The sequence below is a fragment of the Sitophilus oryzae genome, unplaced genomic scaffold, assembly GCF_002938485.1.
Source record: "Sitophilus oryzae breed Bouriz unplaced genomic scaffold, Soryzae_2.0 scaffold_810_pilon_pilon, whole genome shotgun sequence".
NCBI classification, from domain to species: domain Eukaryota; kingdom Metazoa; phylum Arthropoda; class Insecta; order Coleoptera; family Curculionidae; genus Sitophilus; species Sitophilus oryzae.
This window is the reverse complement of record NW_022147429.1, coordinates 2,606,480-2,632,342: the sequence shown is the minus strand read 5'-3', so window position 1 is coordinate 2,632,342 and position 25,863 is coordinate 2,606,480. Positions and strand designations below refer to the sequence as shown.

The 25,863-nt window shown below is 29.4% G+C and overlaps 2 protein-coding genes across 2 annotated transcripts in view; both read right to left on the bottom strand.

Annotated features, from left to right (window-relative positions):
* The window catches only part of LOC115889083 (B1 protein-like), a 290,836-nt gene that overhangs the window by 82,332 nt on the left and 182,641 nt on the right, over positions 1-25,863 (bottom strand). The gene's annotated exons all lie outside the window — the stretch shown is intronic.
* LOC115889049 (B2 protein-like) lies at positions 12,888-20,315 on the bottom strand. The gene is made up of 2 exons (XM_030908968.1): positions 20,167-20,315; positions 12,888-13,313 (listed from the first exon to the last, which is right to left on the bottom strand). Exons 1-2 carry the CDS (start codon positions 20,218-20,220, stop codon positions 12,957-12,959), a joined length of 411 nt encoding a protein of 136 aa, XP_030764828.1. The 5' UTR covers positions 20,221-20,315; the 3' UTR covers positions 12,888-12,956.

Sequence of the window (25,863 nt, the reverse complement as noted above, 5' to 3'; positions counted from 1 at the left end):
CTGTCCGTTCTGTAGCTACGGGGTATCCGTGAGAGGAGAAACGATATTTTCTCGATGTTTCTCGTAAAAAATTAAACGACGCGTCCCATCAATAAAAATTCGACAAATTTGCAAGTAGCCAATAAAATGAGTGGGCGGAGCGATTTGCGGTGACGTACTCGTCAAGTCGACGTATAAAATATATTGCTGTTTATTTAAATGTTTTTTGACCGCATTCCTTTCATAGACACAGATCCAGCAGACGTACTGTAGTTTATGGTCGATGCCGGTGCCGCGCGTTTCTGCGGCAACCACAAAAACGCGCAGTGTATAACCGGGATTAGTCGTACCAGTAAAAAAGTATGTATTATAATTTTTTCTGATAGAATCAACAAATTTTGCGTCACTGATAATTTTTACCATATCGAAATCTAATATTTCTCTAAACAAATTGAATTATTACAAAATCTATTAATTTTAATATATATCATATCGAGGGTCACAAGCTCGGTCACAACGCATGGATCTCGTATGATTTTTTAATAAAATTATATTATTTTTTTAAATAATTTTTGCGATATTTTCACAAAAATAATTCAAAATATTTCATTTGATAATGAAGTATTGATATCTCGGCTCTATAAGATAATTCGTTTAAAAAAAAATAATTTAATATAAAATTGGGTATGTTTAAAAAATTATACAAGTTACGGCACTGTGACCTTCGATATGGAAAGAAGTTACCGAATTGTACGTAGAATCTAATTCTAAAATAAAAATAGGGTATTCTCATTAAAAATATATGTTATATCCGAACGACAATCAACAATCGCATATCCAAACATTTTTTGAAGTACCCTGTATACTCTACAGTAATTTTAAAATATGCTTCTTAACCTTCCCTATAACTTTTCTGTTTAACATTTTGTTCCAAAAAGCGTTCCAAAAAACAAAACCAAAACATTTTTGATATACCTTGAAGTCGTTAGCTTTTCATTATCTATTATACTGCAGTTATTATGAATTAATTTAACATCATTAACCATAAAACAAAAATCTATCTGAATGTATGTGAAAGAGTCGTTTTATATATTTTTTGTTAAACAAGAATTATGCTGCAAGTTTTTTTACATTAAATTGAAAAAAATATATATATATATATTTGCTTCAAAATTGACAAGTTTTTATACAAAACACCCCGAAATTTGCCGATTGACTTCTGAATTCCAAGAGACTGCTAGTGACTGCCGCGACTGCCTAGCGACTGCCAAGCGACTGCCGAGCGACTGCCTATGACTGCCATGTAATTATAGGCGACTGCCGTAAGACTGCCAAAGACTGCCAGCGACTGCCAAGAAAATGTACATGTAATTCCAACAGTGAGACACCCCTCGCGGAAAGCTATTTGAAGCTTAAAAGTTGGTCTTGGGGAAGCATATTAGGAAAGCGATCATTTATATTATATTTTTAAATAAAGCCCTTAGCGCCACATGTAGTTCATTAAAAGACACAGCCCACGTTCAAATATTGTTTACAAGCTTTGTGTTCTTTTCTGCATGGACTATATCATCAGAATTTTCCTCGTCCTCACCCAATTCATCTAGCTCGATTTCGCAGTTATTTTTATTTTCTTCTTTGAGATTTCTCTGCTGAACCTCGTTAATAAAAGTATCATTTTCAGTGGAACTACTTAGTTCATTAGCAATTGAAGAGAAAACGTTTTGTTCACTTGAGTCTTCTTCCTTTACAGAGGGATCAACTGTTTCACGAACTACGGTAGCTAGGATATTTTGGTAGCACTTTTTTGCCCTTCTGTAAAACGCACCACTTCTTTTATGTTTTTTATTATTTTTAATAATTTGAGATTTTGACATGATAAAGCTGTAGTATATTACGACAAGATCAAAGTAGAAAGTAATGGCGTGCAAAAACGTCTATACGTTTTATAAATGTATTATCAAATGCTTTTGTATCAACAGAATTATTTTTTTGTTTTATAATTATTCCATTAGACTTTTATTAGGACAGTGTTTGTATTAATTATATAACCATTTTTTAAAGGTATTGTCTGAGTAAAATATGCTGTTGTCGGCAATAATATCAGAAAGAAAACTTTTATAAAATAATTTTATAAATATCTCGCATGACTTTAATAAAACAATTTTATATATGTTCGCAAAAGAATGACCTAGTGTCGAGTAACAGCGGTACAAATTTATTAGAAAACAAATTTGTCCGGTAAGGTAAAATGTCGTATAAAATACATTGTATAAACGTTTATAAAACAGAATTAAGGTTTGTCCTAAGACTGTTCCGAATTTTTGCTTTAAGAACGTTCTTACGACTAACTTATAAAGCAAAATCATTTTAAAAACTAAAATATTTCACTTGCAATTTTAATACAACAAAATGGTTTTTGAAGAGAAGTAATAAAGTAACAGAATAGTACCGAAAGTTAAAAATTATAAAATAAGTGTGCTAGTTGGGTAGTAACACACTAAAACAAAAAGTAAATAATGGAATGATTTCCAATTACTGGAGTTAAGAACATTAAAATTGCTTATAAAATTATATTTAATTACTACCAACAGACTCACACGGAGAAAAGAGGGATACAGGGTGCTAGGAGTGTTTAACCTTCCGGAGGTCGCGCGCGGACTCACAGTCCGCATGTACCTATTTTTCCCGATGATTCGAAAATCTGGAAACATCAGATGCTGTGCCGCCTAGTATCTTCCTGTCTCTGCATATTTCATGAGAAGTGGAGGTTTGCACATCGTTTAGGGTAGTTAGTATCTTTTTATACGCATATGCGGAGTGTCAGTCCGCGGGCAACCGTTTGTGATACTATTTTTACATCAATAATTTTATAATCTCGAAAAAGGTAAGTTATTTTACTGATCTGTTTTAATTGAAAACGAGCAAAGTGTTTTAAAAAAAGTGAATAATGGACTTTTTTTTATTAAATAAGTAATATTTTTTGGATGTACATTGCAAGAAAGATTGCAACAGCGCCTGCAAGACTGTTTGAACGAAGAAGACAAATTAGCTACTGAATATGACGATGAAAAGGAAGAACGAGAAGTGGATATTATAGAAAGGCAAGGGCCCTAAATAAATTCTGATTCTGGAAAATACATTTCAGATTCTGAAGCACTGAAAAAAGTATTACAAGAGGAAAACAGTATTACCACTTCAGAATTGTGATAGGCGGAAAAACAGACCAACTCGTTACTCTTTGTACAGTGTCACAATTTCGTATGTTTTGAGCAGACATAAATGACCAGCGTGAAATGTTAAGAAAACGCCTATTTTATAAAAATATTAATCTGGCACTTCTGAAAAATTGTTTGTTTGATTTCCGTGTGTCGTGGTGTCTCTGTAACACAGACAGGTATATGTGGGAAGGCAATGTACATAATTTAAAATTATTTTGAAATGTACAAGGTGTGTCAGAACTAAGATCCATACCAAAGTTATATTTTTTCCTATGTAACACCAGGTATTTTATTTAATTTTTCGATTTTTGAACATAAAATAAGGCATTTATTATAAGGGTTTAATGTGTTTAAATGTTTTGGTTTTTCAGATATTTAAATATGTATGCTATGATAAAAAAGTTTGTCAACACCTTGTACATTACTTTTCTGAATTAATTTTTGTGCTGATTTTCAAGCCAGAGAAATAAACCTTACTAAAAAATTTGATTGCCTCCTTAAATGTATACAGGGGTATCAAAAATTGCGTCATACATAGAAATAACGAAGTTTTTATGTAAAATAACTATTTAAAATAGACCAGCAATTTTTGATACCCCTGTATATATTTAAGAAAGCAATACATTGTTTTAGTAAAGTTAATTTCTCTGGCTTCAAAGTCACCACAAGAATAAAATCCGAAAAGTAATGTACAGGGTGTTGACAAACTTATTAGAGCATGCATATTTAAATGTCTTTAAATATCTCAAAAACCAAAGCATCTAAACATATTAAACCCTTATAATAAATGCCTTATTTTATGCCCAAGAATCCAAAAATGAAATAAAATACCGGGTATTCCATAAGAAAAAATATAACTTTGGTATGGATCTTAGTTCTAACACATCCTGTACATTTCAAAATAAAAAAAAACAGAAACAAAAATTTTGTTTCTACATCTTTCCGTTTAATCAACTGAGGCGAATGAGGTGTGCCACCAATAATGGTCGATCTTCTTTGGAAACTGCGTGATTTTTGTCCCAAAGCCACATACATACAGCCTGTCCAATACGGAAAGAACAAAGTAAAAGTTCGCCGTACAATCTAGGCAACTGAATTTAGTCGCGAAAATTCTGAAATCCATGTGTCGCAATCTTCTGCTGTTTTTAGTTCAGCATAAATAATGCTACCTTAAACCAAAACTTCTTTTACACTGTATCGAAAATCGAAATTGATCCGGTAAAATATACGTCAAACCTTCAGATGTCATGGTAGATATCAATTAAAAATAGTCTGTCTAATAAAAACTAAGTGAGAGAGGCGTATTATAATGGCGGAGCGTTTTTGGTGAAGTTGTCATATCAATCCGCCAACTCCGATTTGCTTAGTATAATTTTGCCTTTAAATTATACTTATTCCTAAAAAAGCCAAAAATTTTTATTCCTAAAAAAGCCAAAAGCAGCAAATTTTACAGCTATATTATTGTATAACGACAATTAATTTCTAAACAATATTTCAGAGAGTGTTATTTTCTATCGAACAAAGTAGAAAATACCGAGTTTTTATTATTCAAAAATCAAAAATTGTAGTCATTTCGCTGAAACAGGAAGTGACCGAAAACAATTGAATACGTCAATCAATGCTAATTTATGGCATACACTAACATACCAAATCTCGTTTTTTATCTGAAAAAATAAAAGAGTTATAGGGGTGTGCCCCTTTTGGGATGCACCCGGTATATAAGTTTTTATTAAACTGGTTTCTAGTTGCATTTTAAATACATAAAAATTAGACTTTATTATAAAAGTTTCTTTGCTTTTGCTCGATATGTATTATAGGGACTATATATGTATATTTTGTTCGATATGTATATTTTGTTCGAGTGTGTGACATCAATTATTGTTTAGTACTAATTTAAACCACATTCAAAGCGTCAGTTTAAGTTCAGAATACTTGATAAGCTACATATGAATAGTTTAAAGGAGATAATTTACCAGAATATCTAATGCCCTTTTATCTCTATTTACTGCCATAAATTTTAATGTCATTAAACATGTAAATTCCATCTTCATATTCTGTCACTTTCTGCATTTCATTATAAAGCGTAATGGATTTCAGGATGATCCGTTCTAATGGACAAAAATTGGCACATTTTCCTTGTTTTCTTGTTGTAATCACATCAAGAAGTTCCTCAGAGCTCAAACAATATCTGAATTGCAAACTAGCCAAGCAATCTACACTAGAAAAGAGATAAATCAACTTTAACCTTTTTTAAAATTTTATACATAAAAATTCAACCATAAGCAGGTTACACAAACCTAAACATTATTAATATGATAAAAATATAAAAATTACTTAAATAAATCACATGATGATCCAACGTGTAATATGTTTAGATCAGATAATAATTTTAATGACCTTATGCTTAAAAAAGCGGAGATCCGATGGCATGAATTATTTATTGTATTATATAAAAAAGTAATACTGTATAAGCTGTGGTATAAGGTTATAAAATTAGTAGCGCATGCAAATGCAGAATAATAAAATATTTATCTAATAATAAGTTAACTCAAACTTTGGATTTTGCACACATTGGATTTTTTACAATTAATTATATTAAATAATATGAATCACACCAGGTTTTATACACTGTTATTAATAAGATTTTATTGTATTTAAAAAGTACTGTAAAAAGTAATTTTTAATACGTAGTTTAAAATATGTTATTTAACTTGGATAAGGAACTCTTCACATTGTACCTTAATAGGGATGGATAGTAAATGTAGTTAATTTCTGTTTTATTTATTAAATAAATTGTATTCTTGGTTTAATTTTTTTTACTTATTATTTTATCTTATTCCTAATCATCATTACCATCATTTGCAGCTTATTCAACCAGTTCCAATTATGGTGTAGCCTCCCTCACATATTTATATACTCTGTTTGTAGTCCGGCCCATTGTTGTCCATTGTTGGCTATACGGGCACAAGTTATCCCTGCTAATTACCTAATATCATAGATTCATATCAAGTTTGGTCTTCTAGATCTCTTAATTCCTCGTGGATACCATACTGTAATTTTTGTGGTCCATTTGTTGTCCGCCCTTCTTGAGGGATTTGATTCTGTTGATGGCATCTATTTCCTGGGCCTTTTGTCATATCCACTCTATTTTTTTATGGTCTTTTTTTGGTTATTCCCAGCATATTTCGCTTCATTGAGCATTGTGCGAATTTATAATGTCCGTTTTAAGAATCTAGGTTTTGCATGCATCGTTCATGACTGGTAGTGCACATTAGTCGAATCTTTTCTTGTTTAGATAAAATGGCATTCTAGATTTGAATATGATTGAGTTTCTTCCATAAGTACTCCATGCTAACTTTATTATTCTGTTGAATTCTGGTACTCGAGATCGGTTGTACATTAGCTTAGTTTTTGCTAAATTCATTTTGTGACTTACTTTATTGCTGGCTGTATTTATGCTTGTAGTTCTTCAGAACTATTGGCAATTAGGACTATGTCATCAGCGAATCTGAGATCTGTGCTGAGATGCTTAATATCTGCTCCATCTATTTTTAATCCTTTGTTAGTGCAGTCTAGCTGACGGAAGATTTCTTCTAGTGTTACTGTTCCTTTGCCAGTTGGAAACTCTGGGGTTGTTATATATCACCACTCTTGCTTTCGCTTCTACGTATATACAGGGTGTCCCAGGTTGAGCGTGCATTAGAAGTTTCTAGAGAACCACAATATCTAGATCGGAGATTTTTTGCACATCATTGTTTTATAACGAGATCTATCGATTAAAAATATTTTCAATATGGCGGCACTTCCGGAAATACCGGAAGTTGACTACAACTTTCTTATTTTAAATGGCCGCCCCTATTTTTTATTACATACCTACATTCTCTGTAAAATTCTATGAATATTGATGTTAAAGACTCTATATCTAACGTGAACCGTTTTTGAGAAAAAAAAATATTTAAAATTTTTGGACGAAAAAGACTACCTGTCAAAAAAATTTGTATAGCCTAAAAGTCAAATATAGTGATTGCTACAGCTACTGTAACATAAAGAGAAGAGATGTAGCTATCTATTTCAAAAATTAAATTGTTCAAATGTCATATGATAATGGCGGTAGCTGTCATGGAATTAAGCGATTAAAAAGTTATCATAAATCATGTTTTTCAAATGGAAACCTACTTTTTTTATTTCACTAGTGAAAAGATTTTATAATTCGTTACTTTTTAACTATACGTGTTCCTATACCAAAAATAAATCGTTTTTAAGTTATTTAAGATTTAGTTTGAAAACGTATATTTTTCTTGATTTTATCTAGCTTACTTTGACATTAAGTGTGAAAAACAATTTATTTCCATCTGTCAGAAGACAAATTATTTGAATTTTCTATATTGTAAATACTGTTGCTTAAAAGTTTAAAAAGTGTATTAATAAAAATATATCTCGTATTTTCGTACCTTAGTGATATCTAATAGTTGATATTATTAATTATATTAATAATGTATCTACTGTATCAACCCTGAAAAAAAAAACAACGCAAAGTTGGCTTGCAAATGATGATCGATAACATATTGCTTTTTGAACAAAGTGTCACAATACGACATACGACATGGCCAGACCTATTGTTTTACATCACTTGACGTTTAAAGTCATAGGCTACTTGTTAAAATCAAGAAAAATATACGCTTTAAAACTAAATTTTAAATAACTTAAAAACGATTTATTTTAGGTATAGGAACATGTAGAGTCAAAAAGTAACGAACTGAAAAACCTTTTCACTAGTGAAATAAAAAAAGAGAGCTTTTGTCTTTGAGAAGTCAGAAACATTAAAATTACATATAGTCGGCTTTATGACGAAAAGGAGCATCTCGATTTTTGGCGATTTTGAGATATCAACGTCATGACATGCCCAATCGGTCATATTTTAACATAGCGAATTTGCGCATCTCAATATTATACCTTTTTCATTTTATATTCGTTTAAAAATTTGCCCCATCTCAAATACTACAATTCTTCGTTATGACGAAGAGACGTATGTTGAGATAGGGCTCTTTGTTATATCAACTGTTATACCAATTGTTATACTACAAGAGAGATGGAAATTGAGATAGGTCCTTTTGTTTTAAGTTATGAAAATGCATGCAAGAGAAAATCACACCTTCTTCTTCTTCTTTCAGTGCCTATCCTCTATGGATGTTGGCAATCATGTTGGTCCACATAATCCTATTGACAGCCGCCCTGAATAGATGTACGGTCGTCATTCCCGTACATTGTCTAATATTTTTCAGCCATGATGAAAATCACACCATTCTGTCTAATTATTTTCTGATGGTTTTTTGGGTTAAAATAAAACTTCTATCATGGCGCTCTTTTAGAGTGTGATTTTGAGTCTGTTTTTTTTTCAAAAACCAAACCAAACCAAAACTAAACCTATAATATTAAGAAAATATCAAGTTCTACAACTCCTTTGCACTGGTGATAAACCTGTCATTTAACTCAATTAACTAAATAATTATTAAAAATATATTATTAGTTATAAAAATGTATTTTTGTATAAAAAACAATATTATTAAAATAAGCTAGATAAGAATATTTTAATTTATTATTGTCTTGTTCTGGAATGAAAATTGTCTTTGTTTTAAGTTGATCTAATCCAACGCGAATAAAAGTATTTAAAACTATTTTTTTCTGATTTTTTGGTGATTTTTAGATTTTTTCTTGTATGTGTGTATTGTATTTTCTTGTATGTATTCCATAATGTGAATATTGTATTATTTTTTTTCCTTATTAAGAACACTTTACCATGATTTTTAAATTTATTTTACATGGGCGTATGTATACTATTCGTTCGGAAATAAATTTATTATTGTTATAACAAAAAGACCTATCTCTCTTAAACAACTAAAAATAAATTATTTATCAAAATTTACGCTCAATTTATCTTCAGAACGTTTTCTCAAGGTCTCCGTTTAAGTGTTAATACAAAAACACTATTAAAAAGTTAAAGACTTTACATTTATTGGCCAAATAAAGTAAGTGATTTTCTTTAAATTGCTCTCCTGAAAAGTAGCAAAAATCGAGATACGCCTTTTTGTCATAAAGCCGACGATATATGTATGTGGTTGTAAATAGAAAAATATATTATACAATACTATTATACCGTATGATCGATTAAAAATGCCATCAGGCTATAAAATGACGATCGATGACATTTCCAATATAATTTTACATATAAAATGACAACGATCTTAATTTCATAGCCATCGCTGACGCCGTTTTTATTTGATCATACGGTATCATCAATGAAACAGTGAAAAGAAATATTAAATTATTTATTGATAAGCAATATTACACCTTATTCTACATGAAAACCCTTTCATTGTTCGATCAAATGTTCAATTTGTGGGACCGCGGTTTGTGCCAATACGTTCAGCTTCCTACAATTGAAATCCTGGCTTTACAATACTCGCTGAATGGAAACAATGCGGTTTGATTGTAACAGACGTTGAAAATTGGAAACACCTAACTTTTAGGTAAATAACAAAATGTCGTGTATCTATGTATAAGGTTGAATAAGCTGAATTTGGCTGCTATAAATTTAAAAAGGGAAAAAATAGCTTTAGCAATATTAGAGCAATGCTTTTGCTTTACCAGGTGTTTTTCATAAGTGATTTGCCTCCTTAAGTCTTTTATTTTTCCAGATAAAAAAAACGAGATTTGGTATGTTAGTATATTATGACATAAATCAAGACTGATTAACGTATTCAATTAGCCTCGGTCCTGTTTAACATTTGCTTTTTAAATAGTACTGTCGGTATTTTTTAGTTTATTTCATGGAAAATGGCATTCTGAATTGAATAACCTATCATACTTCATCAACTTTTGTCATTTTCAATTAAAAAAATAGTAATTTAAATTTCAATCAAAGACAATCTTTTGACGCAGAATATGGAAGGCTGTGTCAAAAAAATAATTTTTAACCAAGGAACCTTGGCATAATAGATGTAAACGTCTGTGTTTTTCCTATCTTATCCAGATCCGATTAAAAGATGCTTAAATCGTATTTTTAATCATAACTGAATTTTTTCAAGTGCGGAACGCGAATGGCTCATTAGCATATCCGAAAAAAGTATTTTTTACAAAATAAGGTGGTATCGCACATTCTTGGAATTTAATGTAAGTCAAATTATCGTTATATTCATTGTCGTGACACTGTAGATTGAAATTTAAAATACAGTTTTTTAGCGAAACTGTCAAAAGTTGACATTTGATATGTCATTCTGTTCAGAATATCATTTTCTATTAAATAAAGCAAAAAAATATTGAAAAAATAATAATAAACAAATAAATTAAAATAAACAAATTACGGAAATTATTTTTTTTTCACTCAGTAGTTGTATACAAGTACGGAGGAAAATTTATTACTCTTCTAATCGAGTTCAGAAATTATTTGGAAAAAACGAAATAAAAATGAAACTTCTATACCCTGTAGCTCCGAAACGAAGCATTTTAGGGCATACATTTGTACATATATATATTTTTTTATGTGCAGAATATGCTGTCAAAGTTTCCTGAATACAGTTTGGTCCACCCTGTATAATATTTTCCGAAATGCCGTTTTCCCTTAAAGATTTTGGTACATGGAGTAAACAAAAGTCACAATATTTTTCAGTAACATAAACTTCAAAAATGGCTAGGTAAAATTGACGTTTGACAAAAGTACGTAGATGGCACTCAAGGATACTATAGAGATAAGGATAGTTCGATTCCTATCTTCCTGCACTGTCAGTTTTTTTACGTCATCTACTGACCGAGTTCAAGTTGGCGCTAAAGATTTTAGACAGTGACTGTTATTTTTGCATTTGACGGACAAACGCACAGTGCGTTGGAAGATAAATTTAGCGGGACAAAAGTGTTTGGTTAGAAATAAGCCAAAAAATGTGTACTGATAAGAATAAATAGTAGACATTCCAATTGATACAAAAATGCATGAATATTCTTTGCATTTCGATACATTTTTATCAACCAAATTTGGTCGTTTTCTGCTCAGCAAGGCAGAGATCATACGAAAACAAAATAATTACAAGTGCTTATACATTTTTTTAGAAAGCCAAATTATATTAAAAATTGCCAAAGGTATGTACTTTTCTACTGTACGTATATTATTTGTTAAAATCCTTCGTGCTTTTGTTCTGCAGAGACCAAACTTTCACTTTTTTTTTCAAATATCGATATATTGAATGATGTAGATCTTTGGAGTTACCAATAGTTACCAACACAGGTAGTCACAGTCACAGGGAGTTTAACAACAGGGGTTTAACAACAGGTGAATGCCCAAAAAGATTCATTTCAATCGGATAGTATAAAAACAAAACAACTCCATTAAAAGGCACTGAGTTTAAAAAATTGTCTTAGATATACTTACTATATATGAATTTACAATTACTGAGTGTTAAAATTAAAATTAAAATATGTATCTTATTTATTATTTTCAAAATAAAATATATTTTTTTAAAATAAATTATAGAGGCTGTCACAAGATTACAAATTAATTAAAAAAAGACTGCTAAAGAGTTTTTTGATATCATAATTTTATGTATTAGGCAATAGTTTACAATACGGTTTTTGTGTGTTATGTACGAATGATATCATAGTTTTATTATCTTGTATTTATTTATTAATAAATTAAGTTGTTAATAAATAAATAAATTTAACCATATAGTTGTTATATATTAGACCATTTGCTACGTTCTTAGATTTTAAGTCCCAAACATTGCTCTTGAGATTTTGTCCCGCTAGAATAAACATCCGCCTCACTGTGGAGCGCTGGTCAGCGCGTGACGTAGCATTCCACGGCGACTACGACAGCGGCGATTTGACGCTATCGAACAGTCCTTTAGAATATACCTATGCATACAGTCCTTGGATGGCACTAACAAAATCAAAGAATATTTTGGTTGAATGCTATATTTGTGTATATAATATACAGGGTGTGTAAACAGCTTCTATACCTACTTGCAATAATGTTCTATATTTTCTATTCGCCGAAAAACTTTAAAATATTAAAAAATTAATGTTTAACAGTCAATTTAGAAATACCGCACATTTTTTCAAAAAATCGATGTTTGTACGAGGAACTGCACCATTCGTGACACAAACTTTGATACTACTGATATAGGATACGGAGAACTAACCTTTGCAAAACCGTCTCAGATACGTAATTTTGTCAAAATATGAGATTGTATGATTAGTTATAACTCAAGAATAGGGGAAACAACAGATCGATTAGGTCGCGGTGATTAACTTAGCCCCCCTCCCCCTTTCCTATACAATCTACAATCTTGCAACTTCACGTTCAATCAAAATATGATAAAATTTTTTTTGGAAAATTGGACAAAATTGATTTGATTTTTTTCTTCATATTGCTTCTGTATTTCTAAACTTAGTTTAGATAGAAGGCAGAAGAAATAATTATGATTTCAGAATTTCTTATGTATTTTGCAATTTTAGCATAAATGTTAATTACTTTTAGAATTTCATGGATATTTCTTTATTACATTAATTTCTTCTATGATATTTATACAATTTGAGAATCCTATATCAATTTGCATAATTTTCAATTTAATATAGATTAGCATTGGGTGTTCGGACACAAAGCGTTCTAATATTTCTACTATTATTATTAAAACTCAATTATTTAACTTAGAACCTAATTTTTATTTCAATTTTTGTCAGTTTTATAATACTTGTTCAACAGGTAAAGACTTAGAAAACGGAGATGTGAGTTGGGGTGTTTTCGTAATAACATTTGAATGTTTCCAAAGCGGTATCTTCAGGAGTGGCCTTGGATTGTACGCACTTAGCGATCAGTTTGTCAGCGGCTTCGGGGTTGTTGATGGCACCGGACAATTTTTGTTTGATTACTTCGGGTTGAGGTGCTCCAGCGCCATCTTGGAAGCCGATTTTCTTGGAAACGCAGTAGGCAAAAGCTTTCAATTTGGCGTCATCGCTGAAAGTACCCTGACGAGCCTTGGTCACCAATTCTTTGTCCACTCCAGATTCAGTAATGCATTCTTTGCCGTAAGCTTGGACTTTCTGTTTCTGCTCATCTGATAGATCGGCCTAAAACATTTTATTATAAAGTGAAAATAATATTTATTGGCTCCTAATAATATTAATATCAATTTGCAAAGAATATAAAATTGTAATTGTAAGGATAGAGTTTTTATTCGGATTCTATTTCTATGTTATTATTTTAAGTTAACCTTTGTTGTTATCAGGTTATTAGTTATTAGCTTAGGGATGCTCATGTGCTAATAATATGCATCGTATAATTATTATAAATAAATTAATTTCTACACTAACTACTTTCTAATGATCTACATGTTAGAAAGTGTTGACCTCCCTATTGCACAAATTTATTGTTTGTTTTATTTACAGCCTTTTGCATTTTCTTATTATATTACCGAATTCATTTTGTACTCTTTATTGTAAATGTTCAGATGTATTGATTTCACTTTTACAAATGACGTGAAGTAATGGCCCCCTCCCCTTGTCGACAGATCCAGGAACCTTTCTGGCCATTATACTACTCTACCATTTACAATCCATCTTCAGGGGAATTATTTAATTGTTTATATTATATTTATATTATTTTTTATTATTTTATTGCATTTGATTTTCCGTATTCAATGTTTTACGCCACATCAGTGTTAAATTTGAAAGCTTATAGCAATATTACAACGATGATTAGATTAAATATTTTAAAAAACAGAGACGGACTTGAAATCAGTTTAAATTAATCGTGTTTAAATGTTCAAATCAAAAAAATATATATTAAGTGTGCCATATTGTGTACTCAGGAGACCGAATTCTTTCTAAATATGAAATATAAAATGCAGATCCGAATTTAAAAAAATAAGTTGGCCTAAGTATCTCATAAATTGTCAGCTAATTTGAAAATCAAAAAATATATTTATCAGGTAGCCTTGATAAAGTGGACATAAGAATGTGGGTTGTGGCCCATGTGGAAAGTTGGCCCATCAGCTAATTTGAAAATCTAAAAATACTGTCAAATAGACCTAATAGAGTGGCTATGAGAGTGTGCAATTAGTTTTTTGATTTTCTAAAAAGTAACGACAACAAAAAATAAAATTGATTTTCAAAACATCTTGGTGAACATCCATAAAGCTCAACTTTGCTCCAATTTAACCATGTTCGTATCTATTACGTTTACCGAGGTACCAATGCTCGTATCCCGAATTTGTAGCACCCTGTATATAATGTATACACAACCTAACCTAACAACTTAACCTAACAACTCAAAAGGTACAAGGATATTTTCCTTGAAAACTTAAAGGGGATAAAGCATGCAGAATCAGTAGGAGCAAGCAGAATAGAACGAGTGGAGAACAATTGTGAACCCAGTTAACAACGATAACCAAAAAGTAAAGTGACAACAAAGTAATGAGATTTTTGAATGTCCGGAGTCCAGAAGAGAGAAAACATCACGTATCGGGCTTTTCAGTCAAAGAAAAGCTCATGAAAGGAAATACCATACCACACCAAATCATAACCATCTTCTGATGTGTGTCAAATACTCGTCAGCGAGTAATGGCAGTAAGTAAGTGTTAATTTTTTGGCACTGTAAGAAATATAAAAAATAACATAATTGGAATAAACGTAGTACACCCAATATTTGGATCCAAGATATTTTAAAGGCTGAAAAAATACTGGAGCACGGCGAGCCGAGCATTCGAAACGAGGTTTTCGGGTTTCGACTTTGAGAAAACGCTCGTCGCGAGCAGCGAACAAGTATATTTATATTTCTGTATAAAGAATAACTGTATTTTATCTTAGAAAGGGCCGGTGTAGGGTAAAAAACCTTTTTTGTTCTACTCATGTAGCTGTAAGATTCTGTAACTTTGATTTGGCTTTCAATAAGTCAGAAAATAAGGAGAGATCTTAAATGTTTTCTAAATTTTTATTTTTTTAATATTATATCATAGTATTTGCCTCTGAGAAAAGTTACTCGACATTGTATCATAGACTTCTAATTTTTTGCTTTAGTTTTATACCTACGCAATTAGATTTAATTATGTTATAAATTGTAATATAAAGAAAATTGCTTTGTAACTAAGGCACTTTAATTAAGTCTATGGTCACCTTTTTATTATCCTTTCATGTAATCATTTAAACATTTATTTCAATAAATACTGAGCGCATGCACATAAAATATTTCGAACCTACACAAGTGATTTAAATGCGGGTTTATATAAAAAACTAATTTATGTTATGCAAATGTTTATAAAACATTGAAAAAACTGAATGGAAAATGATTGTTTTAATAACTAATTAAGTTCTGTTTCACCTGCACTGCAGCAATCAGCGTACAGGCTAGTATTATTTTCATAATTTTCGTAAAAATATAAATTAAATGTTTTTTATTGTGTCACTAACTATTATGGTTTTATTATTAATACGTATATAATAATTCAAAAATAGCAAGGATGCAGTCAAACATTGGTGTTACATTTAAAAAAAATCATCAATCAATTGACTGCATCCTCACTTAAATTTTGAGTTTTTTTATATAATAATTCTATATGTATATTGTTCCAATTTTTGTTGCTGTTAAATTATTAAATTATTTATAGTTAGGTACATATTTTTTATAAGAGTGAAATGTATGTTTTTTTTTCAATCTTATACCCCATATTTATTTATCTACTTATTTTTTTATATAATTATTTATAGTTAGGTACATATCTTTTATAAAAATGAAATTGTATGGATTTTAACCTTTTTTTTTACTGTTTTTTTTAAATTTTTAACAACTTTGAATCAAATATTTATTTATCTATTTATTCTTTTTAATAAAAAGCACTACTGTAATTTTACTTGCATTATTAGTGCAGATTTAAATAATATTTCTTGTTTTAAGTATATAAACATTAAAAAATAAATAATATTCGAACACCGCAAAAATAATTTTAAATTATTATTTTTCTATTAAAAAAATACCGGGTGCGTCTCAATAGTGGCTCACACCTATAACTTTTTTTATTTTTTCAGATAAAAAAACGAGATTTGGTATGTTACTATATGACAAATTAGGATTGATTGGTGTATTCAATTGTTTTTGGTCACTTCCTGTTTCACCGGAAATTACTACAACTTTTGATTTTTAAATGGCACCCCCGGTATTTTTTTACTTTATTGGATAGAAAATGACATTCTGAATAGAATGACATCTGAATAGAATGACATCTGAATAGAATGACATCTGTATAGAATGACATCTGAATAGAATGACATCTGAATAGAATGACATCTGAATAGAATGACATATCATATGTCAACTTTTGATATTCTCGCTTAATAAAAAAATTCAATCTAGAGTGCCATGGCTATGTTAAAAACACTATTAATTTCTTCATCAAGGAGCCTTGGAAAAATAAATTTATTATTGTATTTCGAGTCAAATTTTCGTTACGAACCGCAAGTTATAATTTCAAATAAACCATATGCGAAAATGTCAAAAGTTGACATATAATATGTCATTCTATTAAGAGTGACATTTTCTATCGAATAAAGTTAAAAAATACGTAGTCATTTAAAAATCAAAAGTTGTAGATATTTCCGGTGAAACCGGAAGTGACCGAAAACAATTGAATACGTCAATCAATCCTAATTTATGTCATATACTCACATACCACATCTCGTTTTTTTAACTATAAAAATAAAAAAGTTATAGGGGTGAGCCACTTTTGAAACTCACCCGGTATAGGGTTCGGCAATAGTCCGTCGGGCATCGTAGCTTCTAGAATAAAAATCTAGAATAAAAAACAAAACAGAATTTTGTTTAAGTACAGACCTAAAGTTGGTTTTTGTTTTTTGTAGTATGATTTAATACTAGGATATATTTCAGAAAAATATTTTAACTTCTACAGGGTAACAAAAAAGCGTGAACGGATCAGAATCATTTTTTTTTTAAATGGAACAACTTGTATATTATTGCAAATTTGGCTTCCTTTCAGATCACTTTACATAATCCTAAGATATGAGTAAATATATTTTAGGTAATTTCAGAGATTTTAATAAATAAATAAAAAAAAAAATAAAAAAATATATTTTTTCCAGCCTTATCAAAATTATTAAAAATACAAGAACTGTATTGAAATCAAAACTATATGTAGTAAGTATTTACGTTAGATGGTCTATACTTGCGTTGCTACAAATATGGTAATCGTAAATTATACAGGATGTTCAAAATTGTACGCTAAACTCTCTAAAATATTTTTTTTAATTAAAACACCCTGTATATTATTGTTTCAATAGATGGAGAATTATAAAATGAACATTTTTTGTATTTAGAGTGTTTCAAATTTTTTAACGGTTTGGTAGATATTCGCGGTTAAATATTTCATATGGCATTTTCCACAGTAAATTTTGATCAAAGCCACCCATTTTTGGATTTTCTCTCTTATTTTACCGTTGAAAGGGAAAGCGCTATATAAAATAATAGATACTGCGTGTATCTACGAAACCATTAAAAAAATTGAAATACTTTAAATACAAAAAATGTTCATTTTTTAACTCTCCATCTTATCGAAAAATAATATGCTGGGATACTTTAATAATAATATACTTCTTTTTCATTAAAAAATACAAAGAAAAATTATTTTATTTTTAGAAAGTTTGGCGTAGAATTTTGAACACTTTGTATGATTTAATATTATGATATTTATAGGAAAGTTAAATATAGACCACCTAAAGTAAATAGCTAATATTGATTTTGATTTCAGGACGGGTTTTTGAATTTGTAATAATTTTTTTATGGAAGGTTTAAAAATATATGTTTTTATTTATTTATTTATACCTCTGAAGTGATCGAAATATATTTACTCATATCCTAGGATTATGTAAAGTGATCTGAAAGGAAGCCAAAAATGCAATAATATACAGGGTGTGCATTTAAAAAAAATCATCCCGATCCACTCACACTTTTTTGAGTCACCCTATAGAAGTTAAAATATTATTCTAAAATACATCGTCGTACTTACTTTAGGTTTGCACTTAAACAAAATTCTAAACCTTTTTTTTATTCTAGGAGCTACTACTTATTCTAGGAGCTTTATGACCGACGCACTATTGCCGTACCCAGTATATTTTTTTGTTTTGAAGTTTTGGTTTAAATGACATTCTATTAATAATTATTGTTACACCCTGGTATACTCCAAAAAAAATCTTTAAAATATACATATTAAAATAAAATGTCTTTAAATTATTTTTTATATATTTTTTTTATTTTTTATATTCATACTTTTTAGATTATATTTATGATTCCAGTTTAAAAAAAAATACGTTTGGCATGCCCTAATCATAAAATGCGTAATAATCTAAAATTACATACTCTGCTGTTATAATTATACAAGTATAATTGCAGTATAATAAAGCGCAGCATAAATAATTATTTTAAATATACACCTACTTGTCTGTCTTAATTCTTTAATATGAAATAATTAAAAAATGACTAAAATGACAAAAAAATTGAATAGTTAGCAATAATTATTTAAATTTTTCATCTTATTATTATTGTATTGAAAAATTTTGGTTAGGTCGTTTAATTTAAAAGATCATTCTATGAAAAATCATATACAGGGTGGTCCGAACTATATTCCGGAAACTTCGGCATCATCATATTCTGTAGATAATAATAAGTAAAAAAGTTCGTATAAATGAATGTCCTAAAATCCTTAGTTTCGGAGATACATACATTCGGAATCGAAATTATTAATACCTGTCATCATTGACATAAATAAATAATTAAACATGTGGACTAAATAGTTATTAGACTGAAATCATAAATTCGAAATGTTTTTGTGGCAAAAGTTCAACCGAAATTGTTTAATCATCATTTTTTCAAAGAAAAATTTATGATTAATTGAAAAAATAGAAAGTTCCCAAATTTACCATTTCAGCCAAATAACTATCTACTAAAACTCAATATATTTATTTTTTGTGAATAATGACATGTGCTGACTATTTCCTTTGTAAATATTTTGAGAACGGTTGCTAGTAGCGATTTTTACCAAGAGACATTTTTTACGTAAAAAATCACGATTGTATATTTTTTCACTCAGTAGTTTTATACAGGTACGGATGAAAAGTTATTACTCTTTAAAACAGCTAAAATACATGTAGGTGGCGCCTCCTACAATTAGGAGTCATATTGACATCAAAATAAAATAACAAGTCAAAAAACTCCCAGACACCAATTTTCATCTAAATATTGACTTTACTTCAGAAATTATTTGGAAAAAATCGAAATAAAAATGAAACTTCTACACCCTGTATCTCCCAAAATTAGCATTTTTGGACATACATTTATACGAACTTTTTAACTTATTTTTAACTGCAGAATATGCTGCCAAAATTTCCGGAATGCAGTTCAGACCACCCTGTATAATAACATTTTAAATAAAAAAAAATACATTATAAAATAATTTCGATAATAATACTTAAGTCAATATAATATTTCAAACAAAAAAGAAATAAAAAAATAAATTTTTATAATAAATTAATATAGTAGTACTAGACGCGATCGATGACATAACCCATATAATTTAACCAACAAAGTGACAAGAAGTGATATTAATTTCAAAACCATTTCTGAACCTGTATATTTTCAATGGTTTTTTCGATCGGTATACTTAGTATATACTAAAAATTATATAAATATTTTAATAAGCATCAACCTAAAATAAACTTTTTTGACTGTACTAAAGAAATAATAAAAATAGAAATAAATAAAAGTAGTAAAAGAAGATAGCCAAAATATTGAAACCCAAAATAAAAATAAATTTTCAGGATTCCAAGTTTTAAGATAAAATAAATTTGTATAATATTTGATAAATTAAATTAAAATAAAATACCTTTTTTTTAATTCAACTAAAAATAAAATGTTACTTACGTGCACGCAGATGGCGACACTGATAAGAACAACGGCAGCTACGAAGGCTTTCATTTTAATAATCACTTTTTTACCTCGATATATGTTCACCGAACAAACGCAAGATTGCAATTGATAATTAGCAAATAAAATTCGCGTTTTTATATACGTTTTCAATTTGCAGATCCACCACCACTACCACTTGTTCAGACAAAGATTCATCTTGAGGATGGAGGAAAAAAAACAAACCTTGAACCTTTAAACCATGATGGTTGTTTTTCTCATTCGGTTGCCATAGGTGCCTATAGGACATTAGGTTCGACTTTGGACTTTGGACGCCGATTTTTAAATCTGATCGATCTGTTGCTGCTAAAAAATATACATCGATGATGAGGGGAATCTTTTGGTGGTTCTCTAGTCTGTACATTATGCAGATTAGTTTTTTCTCTATCTTAGTCTGATCTTAAAGTGGTTTAGCAAATCGAAATTTAATCAATACTTATTATCTAATATTAAGTATCTATAGTTTATATGTAGGGAAAATCTTTATATTTCTGATTGTTTAAAATAAGTTTATCAGAACGTCAGCGGTTATAACAGACTCGTTTAAAGTGTTTTTTTCAGCAGTTACAGACATTTTAAATATTATTTTTATTGATTTTTGCTTCTGACCTAAAGGGGATTTATACGTTAAGCATTTTTTGGTGCTTACACAAATTTATTTTACGAGAAAAAATCACTCACGAGCAAAAACCACTTTTGGAAAAAAATTACCCGTCTAATTTCGACAGGAGTGTTTAGGTAATGATTTTCTATTTAACTTCTAAGAAAGGGAAGTTTGAAAAAAGTTCCCTTTTTAGATTTTTTCCGGTTTTTTTTTCAAATATTTCCGATTTTTTTTTCATAAAAAATAAAGATACGTTGCTTGTAGAGAATTCAATTTCAAATATTTAATTTTCTACAGTATGTCCCCGGATTGTTTTTACAAGAGGAACCACTTTTAAATTATTAACTTTCTGGGAAAAATGCTTTCTTCTTAAAAAAATTTCCGTTTTTTAAATTGGTAAATTTTGTTTATATTTTTCCAAATTACCACACAATTTTAGGGAAAAATAATAAAATATGAAAATATAGTTGAATTTTTTATAAGTCACAAGAGTCAAAACGCGTTCCTGTAGTAATATTATTCACTTTTATTCTTCGATAAATAATTATTATTATATTCTTTGACTATTATTAATTGATCAACGTCATATTTTTTGTTGTTTTAAAATGTTAGAAAAACACAAAATTTATAAATACATTTTTCGAGCATTGAACTAAATAAATGTTGTGCTTCTTTAACATATTAAAAGAGCAAAAAAATATGACGTAAATCAAAAATGATAATAATATATCGAAGAATGAAAACCTTAAAATAACATTTGGAGTTTTGATTTTTGGGACTCAGAAAAAATCAACTGTATTTTCATTTTTTTTTTATTTTGCTCTAAAACGGTATGGAAGTTTGGAAAAATATAAAGTGATTAACCATTTTAGAATAAGACATTTTTTTATAAAGACTTATTTTTTCTCAAAATCTTGCTTGTAAAGAAAATCTGGGAACAAATAAATAAATAATAACTGAGATAGGCCTATTTCTTATGGTATGTTTTATAAATTTTCAAATTTTTAAAACTTTTATTTTTTAATTAATTTATAAAACATTTTAAACCAAATATTTACTACATTTATTTAAAATGTGTAACGCTCATATTTCGAGTATAAATTTAAGCTATAAATTTGATTCGTAAAACAAAAAAAAAATTAAAAAAACAAAAAAGAAATCTCTTTCTATCACACTTACCACGCTTTTAAGAATATTTGAGACCCATTTTTGTAAACAAATGCGTTTTAGAACACAGATGCTTTTTACAATCGATAGGATCAATCATATGATAAGATAGAAAAAGGGACATTTTCTGTTGATTCTATTAGTCCAGGACACAGGGATTTTTTCGTACTTATTTTCCCAATGGCTGAACTAACATCATCAGAAGCAAAATACAAAAAATAAAGAAATCATATTTAAAATTTCTAAATATAACTATTTATAGAAAACTTATTTTTTTAGCAAACTCGTCCATAAAAAACCGCTGACCTTCCGACAAACTAACTGGCATTACATAAAATCCAATTTCGAATAAACAATTTTATTTCTACCTGAGGACAGGTATCCTTACTTAATGAAGTATGAACAAGGAGCTTAAAATTTCTTAGTATATTTTTACTTCTTTTTTTAATAAGATACAGTTAATAATTTTCTTTTTACGAAGTAAAGCCCCATACTCACTATTCGTTGTTTTATTTATTTAGCGTATGGCACAAACAGGGGTGGATGGGGAAAAACGGGAAAATTCCCGGTGGGCCGGTCCCGATCAGAGCTCAAAAAAAATTGATTTAGCAAAAATTAAATGGTTAATCTTCTAATTAAAGTTATGTAAGATTCTTAGTGACTGCCTAACTAACTAATCAATTAGATCAATACAATCATCAATTGCTTTTAAACATAAACACCAATTTGTAAAATAACTGTTGTTAGATGTCTTTCTCTGGGATACTTATAATTTTGTTAAACATCTGTTTGCTGTTCCGTTTGAAATGTTTTATTATACAAGGTGAGTCTATAAGTGCACTTTATTCGTGCTGCTTTGTGCAAATATTTTCAGGGCTGGTTGATAAAAATAACCGAAATTTTTGTGTATTTGCATCTCTTTTTGTGTTGTAATATCAAAGATTAATAAAATATACCGTGGAAACATTTGCGGTGAAACATTTTTTTTGCAAAAACTTCATAGACGTGTTCCTGGGGTCGAAATATACCACCCCTGAAAATATTTGCACTTATTTAAGACTCATCCTGTATAGTTTTACCACTATGCTTTTATTAATAACTAATAAAGACTCCGGCGGGCGTACAGTAGAAAAAAGAGTGAATTTAAATTAACTATAATTATTAAATTTACTATAATTATTTAAAATGTGTAACGCATAATGGATAAAATTCGAGTATAAATTTAAGCTATAAATTTGATTCGTAAAACAAAAAAAAAATAAAAAAACAAAAAAGAAATCTCTTTCTATCACATTTACCACGCTTGGAAGAACGTTTGAGACCCATTTTTCTAAACAAATGCGTTTTAGAACACAGATGCTTTTTACAATTGATAGGATCAAATCATTTAATAGGATAGAAAAAGGGTCATTTTCTGTTGATTCCATTAGTCCAGGACACAGGGATTTTTTTTTTGTACTTGTTTTCCCAATGGCTGAAAGTATATTTGGATGGTAACATTAAATGACAATTTGTGAGTCTGGCTAAAATTTCCGGATGACAAGATGACGGTTCACTAGATAAACCTAAAAACTAAACTAAAAAAGTTCATATATTTTCCCAGTAATAAATGTTGCTTGAAAGCTATAAAACATGCTTGGAATTTAAAGTATCGTTCGATACTACCACAAACTATAAACAAAAGCATGTCTGGCTGCTTTATGAAATTGGCAAAGGAGTGTGGCGGCATCTTGAAAATTGCAAAAATTACAAAATGTTTGCTCTTATTTTCCCGGATTTGAAAATTTTGTCACATGATAAATAATACTATAATTTCATAGAAAACACACGTCTGGCTGTCATTTACAATCACTAAAGCTCCGCTAAAGTCACAAGTTAGGTAGATAAATGAGGAGAAGAAGCGCCACCTGCGGATGAATTTAGCGCGCCTGATGAACGCTGGACGAGTCTGGCAAGGCTTTCGGAATGTTCCACATTAGCCAGATTATATTTGCAGCTATAATTATAAGTTATCATCTGACCTATTTTAGGACTGCAAAAATAAGGACCATTGTTTCAAACATTTTTATCCAAGTTTTTACCTGCCAGACATTATATTATCCATTCCTATAGATTAGTCAGACTATATTTTTTTCTTAACTCATCTCTCACTGTATAAACTATAGAATAGAACTATTTTTATCGCTGGAGAAAAAAGAGCAGTATAGTTAATTTCTAAAAGTAGGTCGCATTTGCCGCCTCAACCTATCAGAAACCCCCCTCCCCCTCCCTTTACTGATATATGAAAAAATTGCATTGATAACATACCGAATAATTCTATCGGTGTTTGCTGACTGGGAAAAGAAGTACCAAAAATCTTCATTGCGTGGACTATACCGGGCGCGTCTCAAAAGTGGCTCACCCCTATAACTTTTTTTTATCAGATAAAAAACGAGCTTTGGTATGTTAGTATATGACATAAATTAGGATTGATTGACGTGTTCAATTCTTATTAGCCACTTCCTGTTTCACCGGAAATGACTACAACTTTTAATTTTTAAATGGCACCCTCGGTATTTTCTTACTTTATTCGATAGACAATTACATTCTGAAGTTGACATATCATATTTCGTCAACATTTGACATTTTTGCTTAAAACAAAATTGAATTTTAAATTTCAATCTAGGGGGGTTAAAAACACTAATTTTTAATCAAAAATATTTGATCGTCTAATGTTTTTAGTGTCTTGTCCTGGCCGGTTAAAAGATGCAAAAATCGTATTTTTAATAATATCCCAATTTTTTCAAATTGGACGAGGGTGACTAGTTAGCACATTTGAAAAAAGCATTTTTTACCAATACTTTGGTACCACACACTTGGTATTTCGAGTCAAATTGTCGTAATGAATCGCATATTGCAATTTCAAATAAACTATATTTGGAAATGTCAAAAGTTGACATATATGATACGTTAAACACCAAGGGTGCCATTTAAAAATCAAAAGTTGTAGGTAGTTATTTCCGGTGAAACAGGAAGTGACCAAAAGCAATTGAATATGTCAATCATTCCTAATTTATGTCATATACTAACATACCAAAACTCGTTTTTTTATCTGAAAACATAGAAAAAGTTATAGAGGTGATCCACTTTTGAGACGCACCCGGTATAGACAGGTTATTTTTCTGATCTATTTTAATTCAAAGTCTAATATATTAACAATATATTTCTGAATCTAAAAAATGTATCATCACAATTGCAACGACTCGTTGTATCTTTACTGTTCTTTAACGGTCTGAGTCTCGAGTTTGAAGCAAAGTAATTAAATTGGATGCTTTAATATATTTTATTTATTTTATATTTTGCTATTTTTGCTGGACATAGTGTTGATATATTTTTATTTTTTATTATAATATATAAGGAAAACTATTTTATATCAATTTCTTAATACCTATAATCATACTTACTCCAGTTTAAAAGCCACCCTATATATTTTATCTTATCGAGTTACTGATAATGTTAATTATCATTACATAAATGTTCTTATGTAAATGATTAATGCAAATTTTTAAATTTCTAATATTTATATAGATCCGCTTTCTGTGCGAAATTTTGAGAAAACATATAATTAATTTTGACGTATAAAACAAAAAACAAACTTTTATTTAATGATAAATTATATATTTTAGCAACTCATTGAAAAATCAACAAAAAAAGCTCTTTTCGCTCATATTTCAGTGGGCAGTTTGACGTGATTGATATGGGTAACTTCAAAATTCGGACAATGGGTGAAAACGGCTATATAATGTTTTAAACATATATTTTACATTAACGAGTAAGTTTTAGATGAAAAACTTATTCCTTGCATAGAAACAAAGTCCTTGCAAAACTCGATTAATTTATAAAAG

Excerpts from the sequence above, each read along its gene's own strand:
- LOC115889049 (XM_030908968.1), bottom strand. The coding sequence starts at position 20,220 with ATGAAAGCCTTCGTAGCTGCCGTTGTTCTTATCAGTGTCGCCATCTGC. Across the intron at positions 13,314-20,166 it reads GTGTCGCCATCTGCGTGCAC|GCCGATCTATCAGATGAGCA; the intron begins GTAAGTAACATT and ends AAAATGTTTTAG.